We start from the raw sequence: 12,787 nt of genomic DNA on the forward strand, positions 1-12,787 counted from the left end.
GGCTGTGCTGGCAGGATCTCATGGGACTCGTAGTCCATGAACATCTGGAGGGCCAGAGTTGGACATGCCTGCAGTAGGGGAACCAGCCATTTCCAAGTGCTCACTGTTCCTCCTCGTGAGATCCATGAGCACTTCGAACAGGGATGGACAGAAGATTCATCGTGATCTACATGTCTGGGTCACACTCCATCTCCCAGTTCAAAAAATTGCAAGGAACATTTGCTATCCAGCTCAGTTTCTCCAGAAAGGTAACACCCAAGGAGAACACAGGGGCCTCTGTGAATATTCTGGTTTCCACAAAGTTCTCATCTGTGAGAGTTGATCATCGTTGCTACGGCAACCAGTCTAGCTGACCACGCTGCAGCTTCCCCTTGATAGTGAAGTCATACGAATGCTGATAAAAATTGCCACCGTTTAAAAATGGCCAAGAAGAAAGGATGAATTGTTTATTCTCTATATCTCAGTGTTTATTTCTTAAAATATTTATACCCAGCTTCACCTCTGAGCTCAAGACATTTCTCACCTGTAAAATGGTAAATTTGAAATGGCCTGCCTAGAACCAATGTTTTTTAACGCAATGTTTTTTAGGGCACTTTCCATCATGGGTGGTAGAAAAAGAATCCTCTACGGAAGTTTCTCCTCTTATTACTGGCCATTTATGCAAGCACTACTTACCCTGCAGCTATCTGCTTCACAGTGGGGTTTTCCCGTGGTTTTTTTGTTTACACAGGGATTCTCCTGCTGTAAAGTTTACATGGGGATTCTCCCTAGCCAAACCAATTCACCATTTTGCTCGCCCGCCCTCTGTTCCTGTTTCCATGCAATCTTCATTTGAGGAGGTTGTCTGTTGCCTTTTCTCCTGCTGTTTATGATCCAGAGTTAGTTTGCTAGACCATGTAATTTCTTGTCAGTTTCACTGGGTCTGTCACTCCAGTGATAGAAAGCCAGCAAGAAAATAAACAAGGAAAGCTTCTCTGATCCTTCTGAAATGGTGGCCCAAAGAGAGAGAGGGGGAAGGCAGGGAGAAGTGAGAAAACTCGAAGAAAGTTTCATACGTGCTGTTCTCTTTCACTCTGCGAAGGGAGAGGAAAAGTCAAGCTTTCTGAGTTTTGAGAAACCTTCTGTGATCTGGGGCGACTGCCAAAGAGGGGGAAATGTGTGCATAACCAAGAATCAGACCTGAAGGGAATGCAGGCATCATGCAAAAGAGACCACAAGTGCAAAAAATGACCACCGGTTATCACTGAAGAACCTCTGATAAAACACTGAAGAAACCCAGATTTTCAGGAGCACATTTTGAAAGCCACTGTTCTCAGGGCTTGCTGTTTCGTTGCAGTAGCAAAACCATGAAGGGGGTAGGTTCTCTCAGAGTGGCTGAGATGGTCCGAGTCACACAACAAACATCCTCCCACAAATGGTTGCTATGGGAACCCACCTGGCTTGTGCTTGTTGAAGCAACTGTGCTGCCTATATAATGCATATCATGCATCACCAACACAGTCTTTGCTCGGGGGACATTCATGACATTTCCATGCTCTTGTGATCAAGGAATGGCTGTCAGAGGCCTTTGCTACTCAAAGCACACACAAAAGCAAGGTGCACGGAAGGCCCCCAAAGAGAAGATTTTTTTGTACATGAAAACCTTGAGAAATAAACACCAGTGGGACTTTTGCCTGAGCTCCTGCTCATAGCAGTATTTTGCATAACAGATAATTTGGCCTGATACTAGATGGGCAATTGTATTAGTCTGTAGCAGCACAACAGAGCAGGGACCAGGAGCACCTTAAAGGCTAAAAATCCCCCAAACCTCTGGAAGTGGTAGAAGAGGACAGGGCTTTCTTTGTGGTGGCGCCCAAGACGAAGATGATCACTTGGACACCTCATTGGTTGCTTCTGGGTCGTTAGCAAAGAGATAGCTATTTGGAAAGCTACTAATGCCGACTGGTTACGTATTACTCAAAGTTATGATCCTCTCTGGGTAATGCTTGTTGCTTTCCCGTTTTTAAGTCTTGTTAGACTCCAGGATTGCTTTCTTTAAGATGGGAAATATCAATGAAAGTTCCTCAAGGCAGAGAGGGCTCTTGCCTTGATGTGGCTGCTTGTCTGAAGGAGGGAATCCATGAATGTGAAAGTGCCCGGTTTCAAAGGGATCTTCACAGCCTCACCTGTGCTTCCTCCACGGCATCCGAGGAGGCGTGGCAAAGCTTCTGCAGAGTCTCCACAGCTGGGCTGATTGCTTCCAGGGGACACTGAAAATCTTCCAGCCAGGATTTGATATCATCTGAAAAAGAGGCCAAAAACAAGGCAGAGTTGGTACTGAGACTAATACATTATTAAGGGATAAAATCACAGTTCAGAGAACAAGCAATGCTATTCCTGATCCATCCCTAACCTGACATCCGCCCCCACAAAGATACCCACCTATTAGCTTGTGCTGGATGCTCCTGGACAGGTGCTTGGCAACGCTGCCAATCACACACAGCACGTGCACCGTGGTGTCTAAGTCAGCTGAGCTTTGTCTGAGAAAAACAGAGAAGAGATTCAAATTGCAGATCTGCTGGGCTAGAGAAAAACTCCTTTTCTCCGAATGGCACGCAGGGCTGTCTTCCTTCTGTATTTAATTCATTTATACTCTACTTTTCTCCACAGAGGGAACCCAGTGACACTTTCAGCATTTCCCTTTGTCCTCCATTTCATCCTCACAACAATCCTGCGAGGTAGGTTAGACTGACAGGGGCCCCTTCCGCACATGCAGAATAATGCACTTTCAATCCACTTTCAAGGCACTCTGCAGCTGGATTTTACTGTGTGGAGTAGTACAATCCACTTGCAAACGATTGTGAAAGTGGATTGAAAGTGCATTATTCTGCATGTGCGGAAGGGGCCTATGAAACGACCTAGGGTGTGACTAGCATGAGGTCGCATGGCAAGCTTCCACGGCAGAGTGGGGATACGAACCTCAGTCTCCCAGATCCCAATCTGACCCTCGCAGGAAGCTGCCTTTATGAGATCCTTGGTCTATCAAAATCCGTATTGCCTACTCTGGCTGACAGAGGCTCCCCAGGGCTTCAGATGGGGGTCTTTCTCATCATCTACGGTCAGAAACTTTAAATGGAGATGCCAGGGATGGAACCTGGGACCTTCTGCATGCCAAGCAGATGCTTTGCCACACAGCCGTGGCCTTCTCCACTCGAGCCACTATACCACTCTAGCTCTCAGCGTGTATGCCCAGTGCATTAAGCAGAATCTAACACCCTGGTCAAAAGGGGAGAGACTCTCACCATAATACCCTTAGGTATGTGGAGTCCTTCAGGGGACAGTCTTTTCCTCCATATTATTTAATACCTAGATGTGGCACCCCACCCAGCTATACCTTTTTCAGGATAAAGATGAAACCAGATTTGAGAATTCACCCATTTCCTGGACTGCCTTTGTTCCAGAATGCTCCGCTTGGGTCCTAGTGTCTAGGGGAGAGAACTAGGTAGGCGCCCAGGACCCAAATAAAGCATTTTAGGACCAAGACAGTCCAGGAAGTGGCGGATGAATTCTGAAACCTGGTGTCATCTTTATCCTGAAACAGAGAACATTCCAGAGCTTGTACATAATTTAGTACAGTGCAACCCTAATGCCTGCATAGAAAAGCCCCCCTGAATAATTTGGTTTGACATAGTTCACCAAAAGCCATCAGAGTGGGAGCCTCCTGGGCTTCCTCGGGCAGACCGTCCCACAAGGGAGACAGCAAATGATACCAAGCCAGGGCAAGAGGCCTTCCTTGCACCCGAGCTTCTCCAATTGCTTTCCCGAGATCCCACTTGCCTGCCAATCTCCTCCCAGGTGTTGATTACTTTGGAATAGTCCAGCTTGGGGGCGGAGCCAGCCACCTTTGCCAGGAGCATCCAGGCAGGTGAGGAACGCTCTGTGCCCACGTGAGAGATGACCCCGTTGACAAACGTGGAGGAGAACCGGTCTTGCTTGGCCCACACGCGGAAAGCTTTGCTCAAGTAGCGGCTGCGAGATGGGGCAAGGAGAGAAAGAACAGCCCTCAGGACCTCTGGACCAGAACGATGGATCAATAAAGTGAGGAGTGAAGCTAGATTAAACCTCTCAGCTCAGCAGCAAAAGAACAGAGGCAAAAGAGGGTGCGTTCCTCCTTTAGGCATTCTCTGATATGGCGGGAAAACCTATGTTCGTGTGCTTGGGTAAGGAACTCCCTCTTGTTCCTAGAAACTAAAAAAATCACTCTGTCGACAGGCCTGCACATATGAGCCCCAATGTGCGCCTTCCAAACAGGAAGAGCCAGCACTTAACACTGAACCCAGAAAAATGAGCAGAGACTAAGATGTGGCTCTCAGGTTGGAAAAAATGCCCGCCTTTGCGTACCACGAGACCAGTCTTTCAGTCTGCATTGACATCAGTGCCCCTTTAAGATGAATCAACAAGAGACACTGACAACCTGAAACACACCTGCTCTTTGCTATCACAAATCCAGGATAAGATTAACAGCTAAAAGGAACTCCCCCCTCCCAAGGAATCCAGGGCATCTGACATGGTGCTATCCCATGCCAACATCATAACTATCAGGCGAAGTAGCACAGACTGAGACACAGTAACTTCCGACACAGTTGCCAGGCTGCACAGGAACTCGAATGCAGGTCTCCCCGAAGATTTCCAAATCACTCGACCCCAGTGCAGTTCTTTGTCCCACAGATGCTTTTTGGAAATAATCAGAAAACTTCGCAAAGGAACATTTAAGAATCCAACAAAGTTTTAAATAAAACCAATTTAAGAGGGAGCCTCCAAATCTGGGCTTGATTCCCTCCCCTTTTTTGCAGGGGCTATCTGGATGGCTCCATGCTGAAATATCACCACTCTTTAATTAAAAAACACATCGACTTTCGCCTGACTCACAGCCTGGGGGTGGTGCGGGGATTGCAAGACACATCTTGGAGCTGGCACACCACATGGGCATGGGAAAGCATGCTGCCAAAGGGCGCAACGCAGGACTCACGCAAGCATTGCAAATCGGGACGCAGCACGACCAATGCATCAGCGTCCTATTTCAGAAAGCGCCACACACTGTTGACTAATAAACTTAATCAGCATTTGTGCTGTTGCCAATGCATATGAACAAAAAATGTATGGCCTCGTCCATTTCACTGCTTCCTACAAGCTCTAGAATGAGACACGATGCTATTCTTAGTCACAGACAAGAAGCATATGGCCTACCGGATTGATGATACACGCTGCATTAAAGGGCGGCTTCCATCCATCGATAGGCTCCTAAAGAGCACCCCATAATCTACTCTTTAAAAAGCACCAGACTAAGGGTAGGCAAGCAGAAGGCCCAGATTTCAAACTGAGCCCCTGAGTGTTGTCTCCCTACAAGCAGCTCCCCATTATGCACTTCCAGATCTTTCCCCAAGGCAAGCAGACCAGGTCAATGTTAACAGCAACAGAGGCCCTTCCAGGGGGCATTAGGAACCCGAGCTTGCAATTTGAGTTCTCAGTGTTCCAAAGCATAAGCCTTGAGGTGTTAGCCTGTCTCCCTGTGCTGGATTTCACAGAATCATAGAGCTGAAAGGGGCCATTCAGGCCATCTAGCCCAACCCCTACTCAACGGAGGAACAGCCGCAAGCATCCCTGACAAGCGTTTGTCCAACTGCTGCTTGAAGACAGCCAGTGAGGGGGACCCCACCACCTCCCCAGGCAGCTGGTCCTACTGCTGTAATTTTTTCCCCTAAAACCAGCCAATACCTTTCTGCCAGTAATTTAAACGCATTATTGTGAGTCCTCGCCTGTGCTGCCAACAGAAACAGATTCTTGCCCTCCTCTAAGTGACAGTCTTTCAAATACTTAAGAGAGCAATCAATGTCCACCTTCAACCTCCTCTTTTCCAGAATAAAGAAGAAGAGTTTGGATTTATATCCCCCTTCCTCTCCTGTAAGGAGACTCAAAGGGGCTGACAATCTCCTTTCCCTCTCCCACTCACACAACAAACACCCTGTGAGGCGGGTGGGGCTGAGAGAGCTCCAAAGAACTGTGACTGGCATGTGTTGGAATGCACAGGCTAATCTGGTTCACCAGATAAGCCTTCACAGCTCAAGTGGCAGAGCAGGGAATCAAACCCGGTTCTGCAATTTAGAGTGCATCTCCTCTTAACCACTATACCACGCTGGACATTCCCAAGTCCCTCAGTCTTTCCTGGTAACGCATGGTCCCTGATAATCCACGTCACGTTCCTTTGTACCTGTCTGAAAAGTTGGAACCCCTGAATCACAAGTCCAAAGCAGGGGAGTTCTTTCTTTCACAGCGTTCTCCTGCATGTGTGAACCAGGCCTGAGTCAGAAACTGAGGCCACAAATTTCCCTGGGGCTTGCATACAAGGAATTGAATGTGGGACTGCAGGCCAGGACCCCAAGACAAAAGGATTGTGCACTATCGCACCCGACTGACCACACCTCAGCTCTTTACACTCTTTCGTCAGCAGCGTCAGCAGATCCCAGGCCAGACTCTGCCTGTCATCCTGTAATCTGCTGTGTTTTATGGGCTGCAGCAGGAGCTGGTCAAGGCAAGCCAAGGCTTTCTCCTGCACGGAGCTCTCGCAGTCCATGACGACGGGAACGATGCCCGTCAACCAGGCCTTCTGTATCAGGACGTCATCAGGATGAGCCTGAAAGGAAAAGAAGCCTTGTTAGAGCTCTCCTTCAAGGCCTGCTAATACAGAGGCCTAGCAAGCAAGAAGCTGAGAATACGAATACTGTATTGTTGAAAGCTTTCACGGCAGAATCACTAAGGTGTTGTGGGTATCCTGGGTTGTATGTCCGTGTTCCAGTAGCATTTTCACCTGCATTCGTGGCTGGCATCTTCAGAGGATCTTGATGGCAAAACACCTCTAAAAGTATCTTGCCTTGCAAACCTTGCTAAACGTCAGCTGTGACTTGGTGTTGACCTTTAAGGCCATTAATGGTCTTGGACCTGTATATCTGCGAGACCGCCTCTCCCCTTATTGCCCTTAAAGACCGTTCTGGTCTGTGAATTTGTTAATAGTACTGGGCCCCAGGGATGTTCAGCTGGCATTGACATGAGCCAGGACTTTAACAGCCCTGGCCCCAGCCTGGTGTAACAAACTCCCCAATGACATCCGGGGTCTGTGGAGTCTATCCTCCGATTCACATAGGAGCCATGAGATGGAGATTATTCTGCCAAGCCTTTTGCCTTCGGATTAGCGGGGCACCCTCTTCTCTCCCAAAATCTACCCCTCCTGGCTGGAGGCATTGCACACATGCTTTTGATGCCTTTGAAATGTTTCGCCATCTTGTTAAAACTAGCTTTAATATTTCTATATTTTTGTATTGTTTTCAAACTATTGTATTGTTTTAACTATTTTGTAAGCCGCCTTGAGCCCTTTGGGGGATTGGCGGGATAAAAAATGAATGGAATAAATAAATAAAATAAACGGAGAAAGGGTTTTATTCAGACATCTTCCAAATGATCATGTCCAAACAGCAGCTTCGCTACTTGTTGCACAAGAACCAGGATCCAGAATCCCAGAGTGCTGCAAAGAGTTTATATTAAACTTATTAAATCCAGGGTGAGGACTGTGGACAGAACATTCACCCTCCCAGAAACCTCATCTTTCTTTCTTCTCTATTTTTTCAAGCAAAGGTCACAGCACATAGGAATTTGCAGAAATATGCTTGAGGGCAAGGGGGCAGCACATGCCAAGAACTCAGAGGCCAGAGTAATCCCAGAATAAATTATGCAAAACGACCAACCCCCCCCCCTTCCCAGTTAAACTATGCAAATATACTCCGTTTATATTATTTATATAGGGCAACAGAGCTTAAGCTTTTGTCAGCACGAGACTAGGATCGCCAAGGCACACAGTTCCACATGTTTCTCCCAGCAGTACAGAAACTGAACTAGTCTTCCTCGCTCACCATTAAGAGGTCCGTGATAGACTGCAGGGCTTGCTTCCTTACAGAGACCGCGGGATCACGACACCGATCCTGCAGCGTGGCCAAGTCGTCTGGCGTGCATGGAATCACATTGTGTTTCAAGATGCTCATGAGCACCTAGACAAATGAGAAGGCACAGGCCAAACACAGTAAATATCGCAGTAACAAAACCCGCTGGCTAGATGCCAGATCCAAACCCGCTATCCTTCACAAGAAATCAGGGAGCTTCGACTGAAAAAAATAAATCTTGGAATTAAACTTTCCAGGGCAAGGTACACAGGTTAACCAGGTCTAGAAGGATGTGTACTGTCTGCAACCATTCTAAGCGCTCAGCTAGAAAACAGGTTTCCCTTTAGCAAGCAGAACCTGTGGAAAGTGGCAAATCGGAAGGTGGCAAACCGGAAGGACAATAATGCAAGTGCTGCATTCAAAGTGCTGATAAAATTTAAGGCTGAGAGGGACATAAAAACAGCTGGAAAGTTCTACATTTAGGCTGGAAGCAACATCCCAAACAGCCTCCCTAAACTGAGTGATACCTCCTTCTTCCTGGCAGATACCATCAAAGGCAAATGTTACAGATAGGATTGTGTGTGGGGGGGGGGGGGGGAACTTGCTATAGGAAGGATGTTTGTGGAAGCAGTCCCTGGAAGAATATAATATGCATAAGCACCAAGACACATTCATTTTAATGACTCATCCTTCCTCTCCTCCTACTTGATACCCTGAAAAGGGCAGCTATGGCAAAGCATTCCTTTAAGCGGCCCTCCGCTCCCCAACGTTCAGAATTGGTGTATATTCGGAACATTGGGAGTGATTCAGCTGGACTCTATTTAACTGCAAAGGGCTGTCACTGGGGGTTTGTGTGGGGGGTAAAAGCACAGAAACAGGGCATGACGAGTCCTACATTCTAAGACCCACATACAGGTGGGCCTTCTGTTCCCCAGTAGCACAGACATCGCTTGCGATGGGGCCAGAATAAGTTTATCATTGTTACCGTACAGCTACGTAAACTTGACAAAACCCTGCCCAATCGACTGTCGGCATGCAGCATAGCATTCAAATGGGTGCCAATTCATTACCCTGCCGGCCCAATTCATTACGCCACTATAAATATTCTAAACATGAGAGTTTAAATGTTAAAGAGTGATTTATTCAAGCTTACATATTTCATTACATCGCCATCAATCTCTCTGCAGGAGATCACGCATTTGCTCACGTTAAGGTCACGTTTCACAGTCATTTATCATTGGATGTAGCTTCCAGGGACAGGAATTCTCTCTTAGCCATTATCAATACCAATCTGGAGTAATTGGGCTGAGTTAGATTTATAGCCCACCTTATCCCAAGGGCTGAGTGCACGAGGCAAACGTATTTCTAATTTTGTACTGAGGCAGTCACAAAGCAAAGGCCCTGCTGTCCCTGGAAAGCACACAGGAAGGAAGTGGCAATGAGGACCCACCTGAGGAGGTGGGACAGCCATTCCTCGCCCCAGGAAGGCATAGGTCACAACACCCCAGAAGAATCTGGCCACATATACAAAGGGACAGCATCAGCCAACACCTAGTCAGGAGTCATTTAAGAAATTCACTCCAGCCTTAATGGGACAAGCAGCTCAGAGAGGGGAGGAGAGTGGGAAGACCAGTCTGCGTTCTCTTCCTACTTCCAGGGTGGACTTATGAGGTATCTTCTAGGGCAGGGGTGTCCAACACTGGCGCGTCGGATGTTCATGGACTACAATTCCCATCAGCCATGCCAGCAGGGGCTGATGGGAATTGTAGTCCATGAACATCTGAAGTGCCAGTGTTGGGACACCCATGTTCTAGGGTTCCTACCCAATCACTTCGTTATTGCTGTAGTACTGCACTAAATACTTTCTTAACAGGTCTGTCTAAATGTTCTCAGGAAGACCCGGAGTGGCAGCTGGTTACCAGGACACTTTCCAAGGTACTTTTGGTCTACGGGAGTGTCCCAGCAAGGAAAGACATCATTCTCTGCTTCTTTCCGCAACATGCCTCCCCCAGGTAGTCAAACATTACAGGAACGATAAGATGTCACAATGATATATCCTATCTTATGTATCCCAGAGCCTTTACCCAAGACTCCTAGTAACTCTTTGTAACTTGGAGAACGAGTATCAGGAGGTCAGTTATTGGGATTCAGCAAAGGGCAGACAGACATTGTTCAGAGTCTGATATATTTAAGACAGATTATGCCAGTGTTCTTGAGAACAACACCTATCACTATTAGGTGACAGGGCTCAGAAGCAAAGCTGGGACAAACCTGGAGGGCAGATTTCCTAACGTTGGTCTTCTCGTCCCCAGCTCTCAGTCTCAGCATAGTCATGACCTCCTTTCCTGTGAAGAATGGGGTAAAATACATCTGTACAAAACTAGAAATCGAAGAACAGACGTGTCAGCAACCACACATCTCAACAACTTGGAATCTTTGTTGTGAGTTTTATATGTTCAAATTATTTGCTGTATTGATATCTTATCAAAAGGGAAATGACCCTGTATGCAAGAAGTCACTTTTTAATTTATTTATTTATTTATTTATTAGATTTTTATACCGCCCTATCCCCGAAGGGCTCTGGAAGATTATACAGAAATACACTTTTAAAAAAAGTATTGTACATCATTCTGTTTTGGCACCCCTTCTGTCCCAAGGGCTAGAGAAGAAGAAACTGCCACCCCATGGGGTCAAAACAACCTACATTTCACACTGACAGAGCTAGAAGGTATCTAATGAGCTGATAAGGTCTGAGAAGTAAAGTGGAAAAACATAAGCACAGCAGGGAGGAAAAATTGGAAAAGTTCCCATATCCTGGACAAGAGGAAAGGCAGAATAAAACAGGGACTGATCATGACATAAACAAATAAATAAATAATACCGTCAAAGTCAGTGGTATCACGCTCGTTGCTCACTTCAACGGTTTTAAATGTTGGGAAGGTCTTCTGAGGATGGGAGGCACCTTTAATGTTTTTTAAAAAAAATATCCAGAGTCAGATCCCGTAGAGTACATGAAAACAGGCCACGATTAATTGGCCAATAATCACAGCAGAGGGGCTCTTCTCTCCCTCCCTCCTCTTAAACAATGAAGGAAGAATTTAGAGCTGGTGAGGATGATGAGCAGGGGTAGGGAACCTGCGGCTCTCCAGATGTTCAGGAACTACAATTCCCATCAGCCCCTACCAGCATGGCCAATTGGCCATGCTGACAGAGGCTGATGGGAATTGTAGTTCCTGAACATCTGAAGAGCCGCAGGTTCCCTACCCCTGATGATGAGGCTATAGGTGCTTGCTGATGTCAACGGCTGCATCAGGATGGGATGAGGATGCACCCCAGATTGAGGAAAGTGACACTTTAGAACAGAGCCGTAGCGAGGGGGAACTGCGCCCAGGGCATGCGTGCACCCTGCGCCGGCACGCACCTGGTGCATCGGGCACCCCCCTCCCCCTTGGTGCTACGCCACTGCCTTAGCACAAGATTGTAGGCAAAGGAATGTAGTCTATTCAGCATTTCAATGATAAACAGAAACTAGGAGCTAGAGCTGGAAAATTATGCTGAGGCTACAAAGGAGAACTGATGGCAGAAAGATCTGCAACTCTTCTTTGCATCTGTCTCTCACCCACCCCCCACTCCCAAACGGAGTTCTCAGGCACTCTAAAATTGTTATCCATATGGCTCTTGGATAGAATATTGTCTACCGAAGTGACCAAGGGCACTACCGGTGATTGCAATCTTTCCATAACAAAAAAGAGAAAGAAAATTCTCCCAGGTGGAGAAGCTAATGGGACAGTCAGAAGTGTGCGCAGCTCTCCCAGAAGCAGCAACAGTGCCTCAGTGTGGCTATCAGGAAACTATTCTTACCGTCTGTACTGGACAGGGAAGCCCTCGTGGGCCCGTGCGAGGTCAATGCCATGGAACCAACAGCTTCAGAGGTAGCAAGAGAAAGATGGTTACTTTGAATCTGATGGCCTAAAAAGACCCCTGCAGTTTTCAACCAGGGTGGCCCACCCACTCAGGGATCATGGGACAGAAACCCCCTCAAGCCACCCCCTTCTGGGACCCTGATTGTGCTGAAGGATCCTAGTTGTATTCATACAGTATCTCCATGCCTGAGAAGCTCAGGACTGACCAAACAGAGCTACCCCATTTCCCCATGGGCACAACGGCTTTGCAAAGTGGGTTCAGCCACATTGTGATCTTCACAGCTGAACAGGTCTCCCTCGTCCAGGTTTATCTGCAAGACCCGCTTCTTTTACGATGCTCACTGCTTTGGAAGAGCTCCTGGATGTTCTCAATGCTGGGTGTGGTTTTCATCTCCAGGCAGTGCGCGAAGCTTGAAAGTGCTTTGCTGCGCACTGTTGAGGCTTTGTCTGAGCACCGACCAAAGACCATCACTTGCACCAGGAACTTGTGCTTCAGAAATGCCTGCTGCTCCTCAGACATGGAGCCATCAGGTTCCCTCTCTGGCAAATCCAGCAGGGCCAGGGCAACATCGAGGGCAAAAACCCTGTAAGAAATCTAGGGGAAGAGAAGGTAAGAGATCACAGGAACGAAGACCACGGCACAGTCCTGTTGTCACAGGAGATGAGAAGCTGGACAGGCTCCCAGCTTCTGTGACACTCTGCTGACACTCCGCGAGCTCAAACCTCACCTTATTATTGCAGGAATATCGGTAAAGCCATGCTAAGAAGTCAGCATGATGCGCACAAGGGAGTTGATACAGCAACTGGGACAGAGCCAGTGCTGCATGTGTGCGATATTCGGACTTATCGGGGAACTGGAAGAAAAACAATAAGGAGCACTGTCAAGTCCAAATGAAA

At 47.4% G+C, this 12,787-nt stretch overlaps 1 protein-coding gene across 1 annotated transcript in view; it reads right to left on the reverse strand.

Annotated features, from left to right (window-relative positions):
- NCAPD3 (non-SMC condensin II complex subunit D3) overlaps positions 1-12,787 on the reverse strand; it is a 53,579-nt gene that overhangs the window by 23,143 nt on the left and 17,649 nt on the right. The window contains exons 10-19 of the mRNA XM_048513237.1: positions 12,619-12,744; positions 12,233-12,485; positions 11,829-11,891; positions 10,849-10,929; positions 10,239-10,312; positions 7,941-8,075; positions 6,459-6,670; positions 3,817-4,008; positions 2,422-2,519; positions 2,166-2,281 (exon numbers count right to left, since the gene is read on the reverse strand). Of these exons, the coding sequence (XP_048369194.1) occupies positions 2,166-2,281; positions 2,422-2,519; positions 3,817-4,008; positions 6,459-6,670; positions 7,941-8,075; positions 10,239-10,312; positions 10,849-10,929; positions 11,829-11,891; positions 12,233-12,485; positions 12,619-12,744 (1,350 nt within the window). The remainder of the gene's footprint in view (positions 1-2,165; positions 2,282-2,421; positions 2,520-3,816; positions 4,009-6,458; positions 6,671-7,940; positions 8,076-10,238; positions 10,313-10,848; positions 10,930-11,828; positions 11,892-12,232; positions 12,486-12,618; positions 12,745-12,787) is intronic.

The sequence above is a fragment of the Sphaerodactylus townsendi genome, linkage group LG12 (assembly GCF_021028975.2).
Source record: "Sphaerodactylus townsendi isolate TG3544 linkage group LG12, MPM_Stown_v2.3, whole genome shotgun sequence".
Lineage (NCBI taxonomy): Eukaryota > Metazoa > Chordata > Lepidosauria > Squamata > Sphaerodactylidae > Sphaerodactylus > Sphaerodactylus townsendi.